This window comes from Abramis brama, assembly GCF_963993115.1.
Source record: "Abramis brama genome assembly, chromosome: 16".
NCBI classification, from domain to species: Eukaryota; Metazoa; Chordata; class Actinopteri; order Cypriniformes; family Leuciscidae; genus Abramis; species Abramis brama.
In genome coordinates, this window is record NC_139978.1 from 33,824,722 (window position 1) to 33,838,085 (window position 13,364).

Here is a 13,364-nt window from a genome sequence, read left to right on the forward strand (position 1 = left end):
TGGTATGTTCAGCAGAAGAAAGAAATTCATACAGGTTTGGAACAACTCAATATTATCTATATCTATGATGACAAACCACTGATCTATATAATGTCATTCTATATAGATCAGTGTGACAGACTTTTCATTTAGGGTGAACTGTCCCTTTAAGTATTTATCAAAATATCAAAAGTTTTTGGATGGTGGCCGCGCGAGGTCGCTGTCGGGCTTCGCCTTCTTTGCGTGAGTCGTGACGTCACCGGATCACGCACAACCAGCGCGTGTGTGCGGAATGATAGAAGAGCTAAACACGCTTCTGTACGGAGGGAATTATGAAATCAAACCGTATTCCAGCACTGTGTTAAGAAAACAAACATTCTCTTGTTAAAATATCTTTATGAAGTAACCGAGTCAGAGGAAAAGACGCTTGAAATCAACATCGAAAAATAAACAGGCCCAGGACTGATTCAGATCCAGCCCAGCATGGACGGTATATATAAGCAACTTTAATTTCGCTATATTAAATATGATTCATGCAGTCACGTAATGTTATGCGGTGTGTTGCGTCGCTTAGAAAGTAAAGCTGATATTCCGACACATTTTGTGGTCTGCAATGCTTGGAGATTGTGAAATGTGTGTATGTTGATTGTGATTTAAATCTGCTCTTGAATTGCGAGTCATGGTGAAGCAGAAATAAGGTCCCACCTCTGTGTCTGATGCATGTGTAGATCGTCAGATGTTTGATGCTGCTGTGCTCAGATGTTTGGCACACACTGCTGGACACTGTCCTGATCAACAGCTCGTTCTCAAATCCATGTGAACTCACTGGATATGTCTGTGTTTCATGAAGATTTCTCGATCAGAACTGTTTGTTGAAGTGGACACAGATAAGGGGGGTTTTAATGTGGTCCTCGTGTTGGACATACAGTGTGAATTTGTCTTCGGTTCCAGGAGATGGAGACGGCCAGAGCCGCTGGTGTCTGTCCCAGGTCAAAGGAGCCGTAGATGATGATGTAGCTGAAGGTAAGACACATCCCTGACACCACAAGAAAACCACAACCCCAAAACACCACAGTTACTGCTGTAAAACAATAATAAATTAACATAGGATCTTCAAAGCTGCTTCTCAGTATCATTTCTTGTGACAGTGCTGGATATTATCCCAGTTAACAAATCTGTAGTTTTGTAATGAAGTTGTTATTATTTTTCTATATCTTTTACCATCTTTGGTACTGAATTTTATTAAAAGAAATTTGATATATCATATTATATCATAAACTTGACGACCAAAGACAGTAAAAGATAAAGAAAAGTAATAACGAATTTATTAGTGCTTTCAAATCGATTAATCGCATCTAACATAAAAGTTTTTGTATACATAATATATGCGTGTGCATAAGTATTATTATATTTTTATATATATGTGTGTGTATATGTACCGGTATGTATATATACAGACACATGTCATGCACACACACACACATATAATATAATAGATATATACATAATATATATACACACACGCATACATTATGTAAACAAAAATGTTTATGTTAGATGCGATTAATCACGATTAATCGATTTGACAGCACTAGAATTTATACATTTTTCATGAGTATGCATTATGCAAACGGTCAAAAAATGGTCATGGAAACACATGAGCAAATTGTAAAAGAGTGATTCATATCCATGAAATATTTATGGAAATCTGTAAAAACTTGACATTTAAAATGAAATGTAACATGACAAGTGGAAATAATATTATATATATATATATATATATATATATATACAGATAGAGATTTGTATATAATTTTTTATTTACTATAAAATATTCTATCAGCTACAAATGCCCTTTTGAGTGCTATATTTATCAAATAATTTAGAAAGTAATTCTGAATTAAACTTCAAGAGCTCTGAGAACGATGTTCTGTAACAGTTTTGGAAATTTAGTGGCGTTTCAGTTGTGAATTCGGACCGTTCGTGTCAAAATATGTTTCGTTATGTTTATATATATTTTATATATGAGGTTAAATTGTTGTAAACATAAAGGATTTGTTCTCTGGATTGAGTCAGAACATGGCACAGCCCAGCACCACACTGTTGCCCGTCACAATAATACGACAGACAGACAGAAAGAGAGAGAGATTGTTATTCTTGGGGAATGCTGGGATGGGGGGTTGCTGGATGGCACTGCGTGTGCAGATGCCTGAGATGCTTTTAATGCCAGGCTCTGCATGTGCCCGCCCACACACGCACAAATACAAGAGTCACTTATATTCTCAGAAACATTCAGCGAAACAATATGGTCTCATAGTTGATCTGGTCAATTATTCATTATTGTGTGTGTGTGTGTGTGTGTGTGTGTTGCAGCTGACATCATTTCTGCGGTGGAGTTCAATCATTCTGGGGAGCTTTTGGCCACAGGAGACCGGGGCGGAAGAATAGTGATCTTCCAGCAAGAGCAAGAGGTGAGATGGATTACTGGTCATTACGCAGAACAATTAAAGGGTGGAGCATAAATGGGCTTGAAATTGTTATTCAAAATGCAAAAGAAGGCCATATTCAACCCTGGCAACGTACAGAATGTTATTGGTTCTCACGTGCCGACACGCCGTGTTTGAATATGCAATATTAAAAGCTTGATTTATGGATGGATTATTCCTTTAATAATATGCAACTCAGTGGTATTTTAGCGTTACTTGTGTACCATTATTACACGGCTCTGTGGAATACTTGATTCTGATTGGTTAATCGCATCCAGCAATATTTTATCCCCCTATAATAACCGGTAAACACTAATAACACAGGCTCATCTGGGTAACTGAAGTTGGCGCTTTACGCTTGCTAGGAACGGTTGTTCCTTGTGGAAATTTTGCGTTTGGTGAGCTAATAGAATATTAGAATTCAAATCAATATTTTATATTTGTAATAATTTATTTAATTATGTCATATTGCGGATTCACTCTTTCTTACGATTGTTTTGTACACTGTAATGGATTATAATATAACAAAAAAGTACGATTTTAAAACAGTTTCATTTCAAATCAATATCTCTTACCCTCATGATTATTTATGTGGTGAAATACCATCCGTCTAGTTTGAGCTTGCCGCTTGCTAGCAACTGCTTTTTACATGGAAGCTGTGCTTAAAAAGCTGATAATATATTTCAACTCAGATCAATATTTCTTATTCGTAGGCAACGGTTTTATTCAGAGGCTGTTTAACTGATTTATTTTAAAAAGTATCACCTGAATTTATTTCTGTCTAGTATTAACCCTAAACGCATAGTTCATCCAAAAATGAAAATTCTGTCATTAATTACTTACCCTCATGTCGTTCCAAACCTGTAAAATTTTCGTTCATCTTCGAAACACAAATGAAGATCTTTTTGATTAATTTAAACGTGCTGCGTAACACGAGAATGAACCTCATTGGTTCTTGCAGAAGTTCAAACGTGCTGCGTAACACGAGAATGAACCTCATTGGTTCCTGCGGAAGCTCAAACGTGCTGCGTAACACGAGAATGAACCTCATTGGTTCTTGCGGAAGCTCAAACGTGCTGCGTAACACGAGAATGAACCTCATTGGTTCCTGCTGAAGCTTAAACGTGATGCATAACACGAGAATGAACCTCATTGGTTCCTGCTGAAGCTCAAACGTGCTGCGTAACACGAGAATGAACCTCATTGGTTCCTGCTGAAGCTCAAACGTGCTGCGTAACACGAGAATGAACCTCGTTGGTTCCTGCTGAAGCTCAAACGTGCTGCGTAACACGAGAATGAACCTCATTGGTTCCTGCTGAAGCTTAAACGTGATGCATAACACGAGAATGAACCTCATTGGTTCCTGCTGAAGCTCAAACGTGCTGCGTAACACGAGAATGAACCTCGTTGGTTCCTGCTGAAGCTCAAACGTGCTGCGTAACACGAGAATGAACCTCATTGGTTCTTACTGAAGCTTAAACGTGATGCATAACACGAGAATGAACCTCATTGGTTCCTGCTGAAGCTCAAACGTGCTGCGTAACACGAGAATGAATCTCATTGGTTCCTGCTGAAGCTCAAACGTGCTGCGTAACACGAGAATGAACCTCATTGGTTCCTGCTGAAGCTCAAACGTGCTGCGTAACACGAGAATGAACCTCGTTGGTTCTTACTGAAGCTTAAACGTGATGCATAACACGAGAATGAACCTCATTGGTTCTTGCGGAAGCTCAAACGTGCTGCGTAACACGAGAATGAACCTCATTGGTTCTTACTGAAGCTTAAACGTGATGCATAACACGAGAATGAACCTCATTGGTTCTTACTGAAGCTCAAACGTGCTGCGTAACACGAGAATGAACCTCATTGGTTCTTACTGAAGCTCAAACGTGCTGCGTAACACGAGAATGAACCTCGTTGGTTCTTACTGAAGCTTAAACGTGATGCATAACACGAGAATGAACCTCATTGGTTCTTGCGGAAGCTCAAACGTGCTGCGTAACACGAGAATGAACCTCATTGGTTCTTACTGAAGCTTAAACGTGATGCATAACACGAGAATGAACCTCATTGGTTCTTGCGGAAGCTCAAACGTGCTGCGTAACACGAGAATGAACCTCATTGGTTCCTGCTGAAGCTCAAACGTGCTGCGTAACACGAGAATGAACCTCGTTGGTTCCTGCTGAAGCTCAAACGTGCTGCGTAACACGAGAATGAACCTCGTTGGTTCCTGCTGAAGCTCAAACGTGCTGCGTAACACGAGAATGAACCTCGTTGGTTCCTGCTGAAGCTCAAACGTGCTGCGTAACACGAGAATGAACCTCATTGGTTCTTACTGAAGCTTAAACGTGATGCATAACACGAGAATGAACCTCATTGGTTCCTGCGGAAGCTCAAACGTGCTGCGTAACACGAGAATGAACCTCATTGGTTCTTGCGGAAGCTCAAATGTGCTGCGTAACACGAGAATGAACCTCATTGGATCCTGCTGAAGCTCAGACGTGCTGCGTAACACGAGAATGAACCTCATTGGTTCCTGCGGAAGCTCAAACGTGCTGCGTAACACGAGAATGAACCTCATTGGTTCCTGCTGAAGCTCAAACGTGCTGCGTAACACGAGAATGAACCTCATTGGTTCCTGCTGAAGCTCAAACGTGCTGCGTAACACGAGAATGAACCTCATTGGTTCCTGCTGAAGCTCAAACGTGCTGCGTAACACGAGAATGAACCTCATTGGTTCCTGCGGAAGCTCAAACGTGCTGCGTAACACGAGAATGAACCTCATTGGTTCCTGCGGAAGCTCAAACGTGCTGCGTAACACGAGAATGAACCTCATTGGTTCCTGCGGAAGCTCAAACGTGTTGCGTAACACGAGAATTAACCTCATTGGTTCCTGCGGAAGCTCAAACGTGCTGCGTAACACGAGAATGAACCTCATTGGTTCCTGCGGAAGCTCAAACGTGTTGCGTAACACGAGAATGAACCTCATTGGTTCTCGCAGAAGCTCAAACGTGTTGCGTAACACGAGAATGAACCTCATTGGTTCCTGCGGAAGCTCAAACGTGCTGCGTAACACGAGAATGAACCTCATTGGTTCTCGCAGAAGCTCAAACGTGTTGCGTAACACGAGAATGAACCTCATTGGTTCCTGCGGAAGCTCAAACGTGCTGCGTAACACGAGAATGAACCTCATTGGTTCTCGCAGAAGCTCAAACGTGTTGCGTAACACGAGAATGAACCTCATTGGTTCCTGCGGAAGCTCAAACGTGCTGCGTAACACAAGAATGAACCTCATTGGTTCCTGCGGAAGCTCAAACGTGCTGCGTAACACAAGAATGAACCTCAATGGTTCTTACTGAAGCTCAAACGTTTATCCTTTACATGTGGTATTTCTGTGTCCTGTCAGAGTAAGAACCTGCCACAGTGCCATGCGGAGTATAACGTCTACAGCACGTTCCAGAGTCACGAGCCAGAGTTCGACTATCTGAAGAGTCTGGAAATCGAGGAAAAGATCAACAAGATCCGCTGGCTTCCTCAGAAAAATGCTGCACACTTCCTGTTGTCGACAAACGGTGAGCTAACCGATGAAGTGAAGTGTTATTTCAGTATTACTTGGATACTATTATTTATTAATATTTTGAATTAACTTCATTTTAATTTCAAAAGTTGTAACAATTTTGTTACATGCATTTGTCATTTTTATTCCGTTTTTATAATTCTATTTAGTTTTAAAGTCATTTTAGTCCTTCAGGTTGAACTTAAAGTTCATTTCCCAAGATAACATTTCTCATTTTCTTTTAGGTTTTTCATCCAATATTTATATTTTATTTGAGCTTTAGTTCAATTACTGAAAATTGTTTTAGTTTAACACTGGCGCATTTATACATGTAGCCAATGCTTCATTATTTTATTGCATACAGATAAAACCATCAAGCTCTGGAAAATCAGTGAACGAGACAAGAGACCAGAGGGGTATAACCTCAAAGAAGAGGACGGTCGCTACAGGCATCCGTCATCACTCACAACACTACGGGTGTGTTCAGACTCACACACTCTCAGGATTATGTTAATGCGTTAACAAACCCATTGGAGTAACACGCTTTGCTCTGCACAGGTTCCCGTGTTCCAGCCGATGGATTTGATGGTGGAGGCGAGTCCGCGGCGGGTCTACGCCAACGCTCACACCTACCACATCAACTCCATCTCAGTCAACAGCGACAACGAGACGTATCTGTCCGCCGATGACCTCAGGGTCAACCTATGGCACCTGGACTTCACCGACCGAAGCTTCAGTATCCTGTTTATACATTTTTGTTTATTCCCGCACTACTGTCAGTAAGATTTGTTTTTATGTTTTTAAAACAGTAAAAACAGTAATATTGTGAAATATTATTACAATTTAAAATAGCACTTATTCTATTTTAATATATTTTAAAATGTAGTTTATTCCTGTGATCAAAGCTGAATTTTCAGCACCATTACATCGGTCTTCAGTGTCACATGATCCTTCAGAAATCATTCAATTTCTTTATTCTGAAAGATAAGTCTCACCATCTTTGAGAGAAAAAAAGCATAGATAAGTTGCGTCGGTGTGTCACACTTTATTATTGCGGGTCTTAAAAAGTTAAATCAGAGCTGAAAATCTTAAATTCATAAAGGTATGGCATGAAATGCAAAAAAATGTATGTCTTCCTCAGTATTTTTGTTCTGTTTTTTTTTTTAATATATTTATATATATATATTATATATATATATATATTTATATTCTTAACATCTTTGATACATTTACTTGAGGTGTATGTAAAATGAAGTCTTGAACAATTGAACAAAATGAAGTGAGTTTATGCTTAAAACAAGAACAAATGATCAAAAGTTTCCCTTTGAATTGTCGATTTTCTGCAGATATTTGTTCTTGTTTTAAGCAAAACCCATTTAATTTTGATCAATTTCACAGAAAACAAGACTTCATATTTCATGTCATTTTGCATCTCCAGTAAAGGTATCTTGATGAATGTTTCATAGTAGTTAGCAAAGCACTGGTGATTGGGTGATTTACCTCTTCCTTTGAATTGTTTTTCATGTTTTTTCCTCATATTATACACTGTCTTACTGAAGTTTAGCCCTTAACCACTGACTCAGACATTGTTGACATCAAGCCGGCCAACATGGAGGAGCTGACGGAGGTGATCACGGCTTCAGAGTTTCACCCGCTCCAGTGCAACACGTTTGTGTACGGCAGCAGCAAGGGCTCAGTGCGCCTGTGTGACATGCGGGCGTCCGCTCTGTGTGACCAACACTCAAAATGTTAGTCTCTGAAGTTTCACTTGCCTTTCTCTGATCGAGCAGTAAACCCTTCAGAACTCATTTATCGTGTGTTTCTGTGTAGTGTTTGAGGAACCCGAGGACCCCAGCACACGGTCCTTCTTCTCTGAAATCATCTCATCCATCTCAGACGTCAAGTTCAGTCACAGCGGCCGATACATGATGACCAGAGATTATCTGACCCTCAAGATCTGGGACCTTCACATGGAGAGTCGGCCGGTGGAAATATACCAGGTAGGCCTGTAGAGATCGTGAATTTTGTGCTGACGATTAATTGCCATTCCAGAAAATTGTGATTAATGATTTAAATATGTTTTGTTTACGTCACAGTGTAGGCCTAACACATTATATCCTCCTGGGACCCAGGAATAGACTTTTGTCCATTATATTTTAGTGAATTTCTCTGACACCATACATGTCACATGTCACAACCTGGGTGTCCTGTAAAGAGCACATTCAGGACTTTTCAGAGATACCAAATGTTTGGAGGTTTCACTATGAAAACAACTTCTTGGTCTTTAAAAATGTCTGACATTAATTTAGTGATCAAATGTAGCACTCTTATGGAAATATGATAATATATTGTAATTGTAATTATAATTTAAATCGGACTACTTTTCAAATTGTATTTCATAAACCAACATCTCAGGAAAATGTTATCGGGTTTCAAATTAAATGACCACTGTAGAGGATATCAGGACTTAAATCATGTTTATCAGGCATTTTGGGAGACACAACAAGTGAATATGGAAATAAGTTATACATCAATATTCCTATGAAATATTAGATATTATTATTAAAATGGCTAATTATTACTTTTATTATTACTATTATTTTTCATTAAATGTTGCTCCAAGAACACATTAATGTGCAAATTAGATACAGTGTATTGAATGGGAATATTAATTTTATGGCCATTTTACCCACATATTGCATAAAGTAAAATGGTGTATCAATTCATTCCGTTATATCTTTCATAACATAGTTGAGAATTATCTTTATACAAATTTAGTACACATTATACATGTATAATTCTCTGAAGATTAATATAATATAATGTGGTCTGATTAAACACAAACCTTCATTTTGTATGAAGGCAGACTTTTGACTATCTTTGGTACTTAACAACAGTTTTTTTTTTTTTATGTTCTTTGGCAAAATTGTGATTTGAAATTTAAACTGCACAATTATCTCAAAGAGTTGGGATTAGATCGAATAACCAAATGTTGTAATAATGCATATTGCTTTGATGTACTAAAGCAGTCATACAGTTGGAAGAAATAATAGGAATAGTTCACCTAAAAATTATCATGTTCCAAATATTCTATGCAACACTAAATGAGAAATTAAGAATGTCCTGCTTTTATTCATGCAATTAATTTGGACTGGGGATTTTAAATTTAGAAAAGCACTATTAAAGTCGCTTATGGTAAAAATGGTTTAAAAAAAAAACCTAAATTTCATGTTTTTAGAAGTCATACCTTGTTTGAGTATTTAAATATTCCCTAATTATCTTTAAATTCATATTTGGCATCTTAATAAAATGTTGCAATGCCCAGTTTGTGAACCAGTCGTTCTGTTAAATTGGATCTTTGTAAAAGATTAAATGGGTTGATCCAGTTCACAAGACTTTAGTCTGAGAGTGATTCGTTCTCGCATCGTGCCGGTCCAGACTCAATGATCCACTTGCAGCAGTTAAAGACTCCCTGGGTTATTAACGAGTAACAACTTAAATCAAAGATATTTTATGAATTCAGAAGAATTGGAAAACAGCTTATGAACCGATTTTCTAATATGTTTGTTCTTTTTAACCGTGACTCTACATTAATTGTAATTACATGGGAAAAAACAACTAAGACATTCTTTAAAGTTTCACCTTTTCCATGAAAGAGGCTTGAAACTAGTAAATTATCATTTTCTTTTTGTGTGAATTACTCCTCTAAACAAAATACTGATTTAGTAACATTGACCACTAGGTGGCATCAGGAATTTACTTTTAGTTCAAATTTAATATGGTGATTTTGCATTCCTTGAAAATATAATTGTTTCCATAATGAAAGTCTTTTGGCTCAGAATATTCAGCAGTTAATAAAGGAGAAGCCATCAGGATGTAATTGGATTATGAAAAGTTGGCTTATGATGCACTACATTAATGATATATTTCAATTAGTTTTATTATAAATTCTGAGCTCTTGCACATTGTTTTAGAAATAATTAGTTTGCATGTCAGTAGTCATGATTCCAAAATGAATGCATGGTCGACTTTAATGTTAATTAATTTTGTGTCGTTGGCTTATTTTTAAATTGAATTCAATTGGCATTTACACTACGAAAGCAATCCGGTCGATTGTGTTTTCGACTACCTCTGGAAGTGGTTGAAAGTGGACAAGCTCAAAACGTTTTACACCTGTATTGGGCGTCGTCCACTTGATCGACCAAAACGCATCTTAATATCAGGTGTAAACAGGACCTGAATCAATCAAGCTTTCTTTGCTGACATGTCCTTAATCAGAAGCACTGAAGTACCATCAGCGTGTTGTGTGACTTTGATCTCTCTCTCTCTCTCTCTCTCTCTCTCTCTCTCTCTCTCTCTCTCTCTCTCTCTCTCTCTCTCTCTCTCTCTCTCATCAGGTTCATGGTTATCTCAGGAGTAAGCTGTGCTCTCTGTACGAGAACGACTGCATCTTTGATAAGTTTGAGTGCTGCTGGGGGGGCGACGACAGGTGAGGAGATGTTCTGAGATGAGACGTGACTCGGGTGCTGCATCATTATGACGCTCCCACACATTCTTTTAATGACTAAAGCATCTTCGGTTTATGATAAAAGCAAATCCAAAACAAACCTTGAATAGGCATGAGCTGTGTGTTCTCACTGCGGGGTCTTCCCTGCCAGATCACTGTGAACAGTTTATCAGACTCGAGCTTTTATCTTTGACTAACAAATACAGACACACACAATACTGTTTCAGAAACGTCCTGATTTTGAGCTTAAGTACATGAAACTACATTATATAGAATATTTATGATAATTATGGGGGGGGGGTTGCAGATATTAAAGATAACAATTTTATATTTATAAACGTATTACTACCATTGAAACGTTTGGGGTCAGTACTAAGAGGTTGTTGTTTTTGGTTGAAAGAAATTGATACTTTTATTCAGCAATGATGCATTAAATTGATCAAAAACAATGACCATAAAGACATTTATAATGTTACCAAAGATTAAGTAAAGGCTGTAATTTTGAACTTTTTATACATCAAAGAATCTTAATTAAAAAAAAGCAAAAAAAAAAGAAATGTTTCTTGAGCATCAAATCATCATATTAGAATGATTTCTGAAGGATCATGTGACACTGAAGACTGGAGTAATGATGCTGAAAATTCAGCTTTGATCACAGGAATAGATTACATTTAAAAACAAGTTATTTTAAATTTAAATAATATTTCACCATGTAACTTTCTTTTTTTTCTGTATTTTTGATCATATAAATGGTGGGCTGAAGAGGCTTCTTTCAAAAACATTAAAAGATCTTATCGACCCAAACATTCAATGTCAGTAATAACTGCTGAAATGGAGTGAATGAAATGAAACCCTATATTTTACACATTTATTCCATTCACATTTGAAAACAAAAATTGTCACAATATTTTTACCTTAGCTTAGTTATCGAAAAACATGGCTAGATGTTTTTTAACCAAATTTTCACTGTACTTTACTTTGCAGCAATGGCTTTTTGGCTGAGATGTACACACACACACACAAAAATTTGCCCTACATTTAATAGATACATTTTGCTAGTAACAGTTTATTATTATTTTTTGCCATTGCCATACAGACTTTCTTTGTTTTCCTATATATAAAAATAGAGAGAGATCTGCCTAATTACTCTCTTATTTTTCATCTCCATTCTCAGTGAGGTCATGACGGGGTCCTATAACAACTTCTTCCGGATGTTCGATCGGGACGCCCAGCGTGACGCGACCCTCGAGGCCTCGTGGGAGAGCGGCTCCCCCGGCCTCCCGCTCAAGACCTGGCGTGTGTGTGCGGGGAGCAGACGCAAGAGGAACGAGATCGGCGTGGACTGCCTGGACTTCAGCAGAAAGATCCTCTACACCTCCTGGCATCCTCAGGATAACATTGTTGCATTGGCGACAGTCAATAACCTTTACATATTCCAGGAGAAACTGAATTAGGAATTTCAAACTGCTTCGTCCTCATTCCTAGCTCCAGGAGTAAGGCGGGATACATGCTAATCTGGTATCCATGCACAACCTCTCTCCTGAAACTCATAGTCTTAATATTAACCACTGTAGTACACGAAAAACCTTTGGATTCTTCTATTACGTTAATTGATACACTGTAGGCCGGAGAAGGGATTTTTAGTTGTATTACTGTATTTGTTTTGTTTTGTTTTTTTATTTTGCACATTTTGATCTGTCCATTTTAGCTTTAATCAGAAACCCCAAGCACTGCTGGGTTATTTTTCCACGTCTCGAACACGCAACCAAAACCACCCTCAAGCAACCCACAAAATCCTGTTTAATAAGTTTGCATAATCATGATTAACACTGAATCAGTTGTGCAAAACCTCATGCTCTGATCGCTCCCTTCTGGCCTGGTGCAACAGGACGTTTCCTTCACCTAACGCTCAGTCTAATGCCTGACATTTATCCACAAGTGCAATTGACTTGAAGTTGCAGGGTTCCCGAATAGCTACATTATTCCCTACATTAAGTCCCTAATGGGTACAACTAATTGTGGCATTAATTTTATGCAATATATTAGTCTTTGTGGGAAGTGAGACTTTTTATCTCTTTTAATAGGGACACACAAATATTTTAAGTCTTAAGTAATTGTTTGTGCAGATGTGCATGTTTTATAATGTCTTATGATTTTCGGCATCTTACGATGTGTGTCGTTTTATTTGCGGCTTTTTAATACAGAATGGTTCCTATGAGGTAAAGAATGCTCTAGATATTTTTATATAAATTTTCGAAAATTTAAATCATGTCCTTGACAGTATTCAGTGTATTAATGCAGTCATGTGACTGTCTTTGAGCTGTTGATTGATTGGTGCAGAATGATTCTATATAATGGAGTGCGTTTACATGGAAATCAGGCCTGCTGTATATGAACAAACCCAGAACTATGTTCCCTTTATCTTAATAGTTGTAAAACCCAAATGTAAAAATAAAACTTAATTTTAAGACTGAAAAACTAAACTTCTTGGGGTCATTTTTCCAGAAAAGGAGAATCCATTAAAATGTAATTTTATTATAAAGCAGGTAAGAGAAGATTATACAGAGTAGAATCACTTTTCTTTGAACATCTGCCCCATATTTAGGTTAGCAGGAACAAATAGGACATCCAGAAATGAATCTGTGCCTGAGCTATTTTAGGTTTTGGTGATCTGTGAACCGTACTAGCGGGTTTTTAGGTTGTCATTATTGCAGTACATATAGACATTATGTGTTGTCTTTCAATTTAGGGGCAACATCCGTAATACGCATATAAAAATATAGACCGTCACTGAAAGTAAATAACATTATTTTCAGGATTTCAGCATGTTTATATC

At 37.8% G+C, this 13,364-nt stretch overlaps 1 protein-coding gene across 2 annotated transcripts; it reads left to right on the forward strand.

The window, feature by feature from the left end:
• Positions 1–220: 220 nt before the first annotated feature.
• On the forward strand, positions 221–13,022 carry ppp2r2aa (protein phosphatase 2, regulatory subunit B, alpha a). Of its 2 annotated transcripts, none has more exons than XM_084087189.1 (10): positions 221–469; positions 830–1,002; positions 2,353–2,450; positions 5,872–6,037; positions 6,386–6,498; positions 6,580–6,757; positions 7,605–7,769; positions 7,852–8,021; positions 10,419–10,510; positions 11,703–13,022. In XM_084087189.1, exons 2-10 carry the CDS (start codon positions 882–884, stop codon positions 11,980–11,982), a joined length of 1,383 nt encoding a protein of 460 aa, XP_083943315.1. In that variant the 5' UTR covers positions 221–469; positions 830–881; the 3' UTR covers positions 11,983–13,022. The 2 variants fall into 2 exon arrangements, with proteins under 2 accessions (XP_083943315.1, XP_083943316.1); XM_084087190.1 differs by having other exon boundaries at positions 931–1,002.
• The last annotated feature ends 342 nt before the right edge of the window (positions 13,023–13,364 follow it).

Bases quoted from the DNA above. Each gene is read 5' to 3' on its own strand.
- ppp2r2aa (XM_084087189.1), top strand. From the start codon at position 882: ATGTGGTCCTCGTGTTGGACATACAGTGTGAATTTGTCTTCGGTTCCA. The intron at 2,451-5,871 runs GTGAGATGGATT...GTGTCCTGTCAG, and splicing joins TCTTCCAGCAAGAGCAAGAG to AGTAAGAACCTGCCACAGTG. The intron at 7,770-7,851 runs GTTAGTCTCTGA...GTTTCTGTGTAG, and splicing joins GTGTGACCAACACTCAAAAT to TGTTTGAGGAACCCGAGGAC.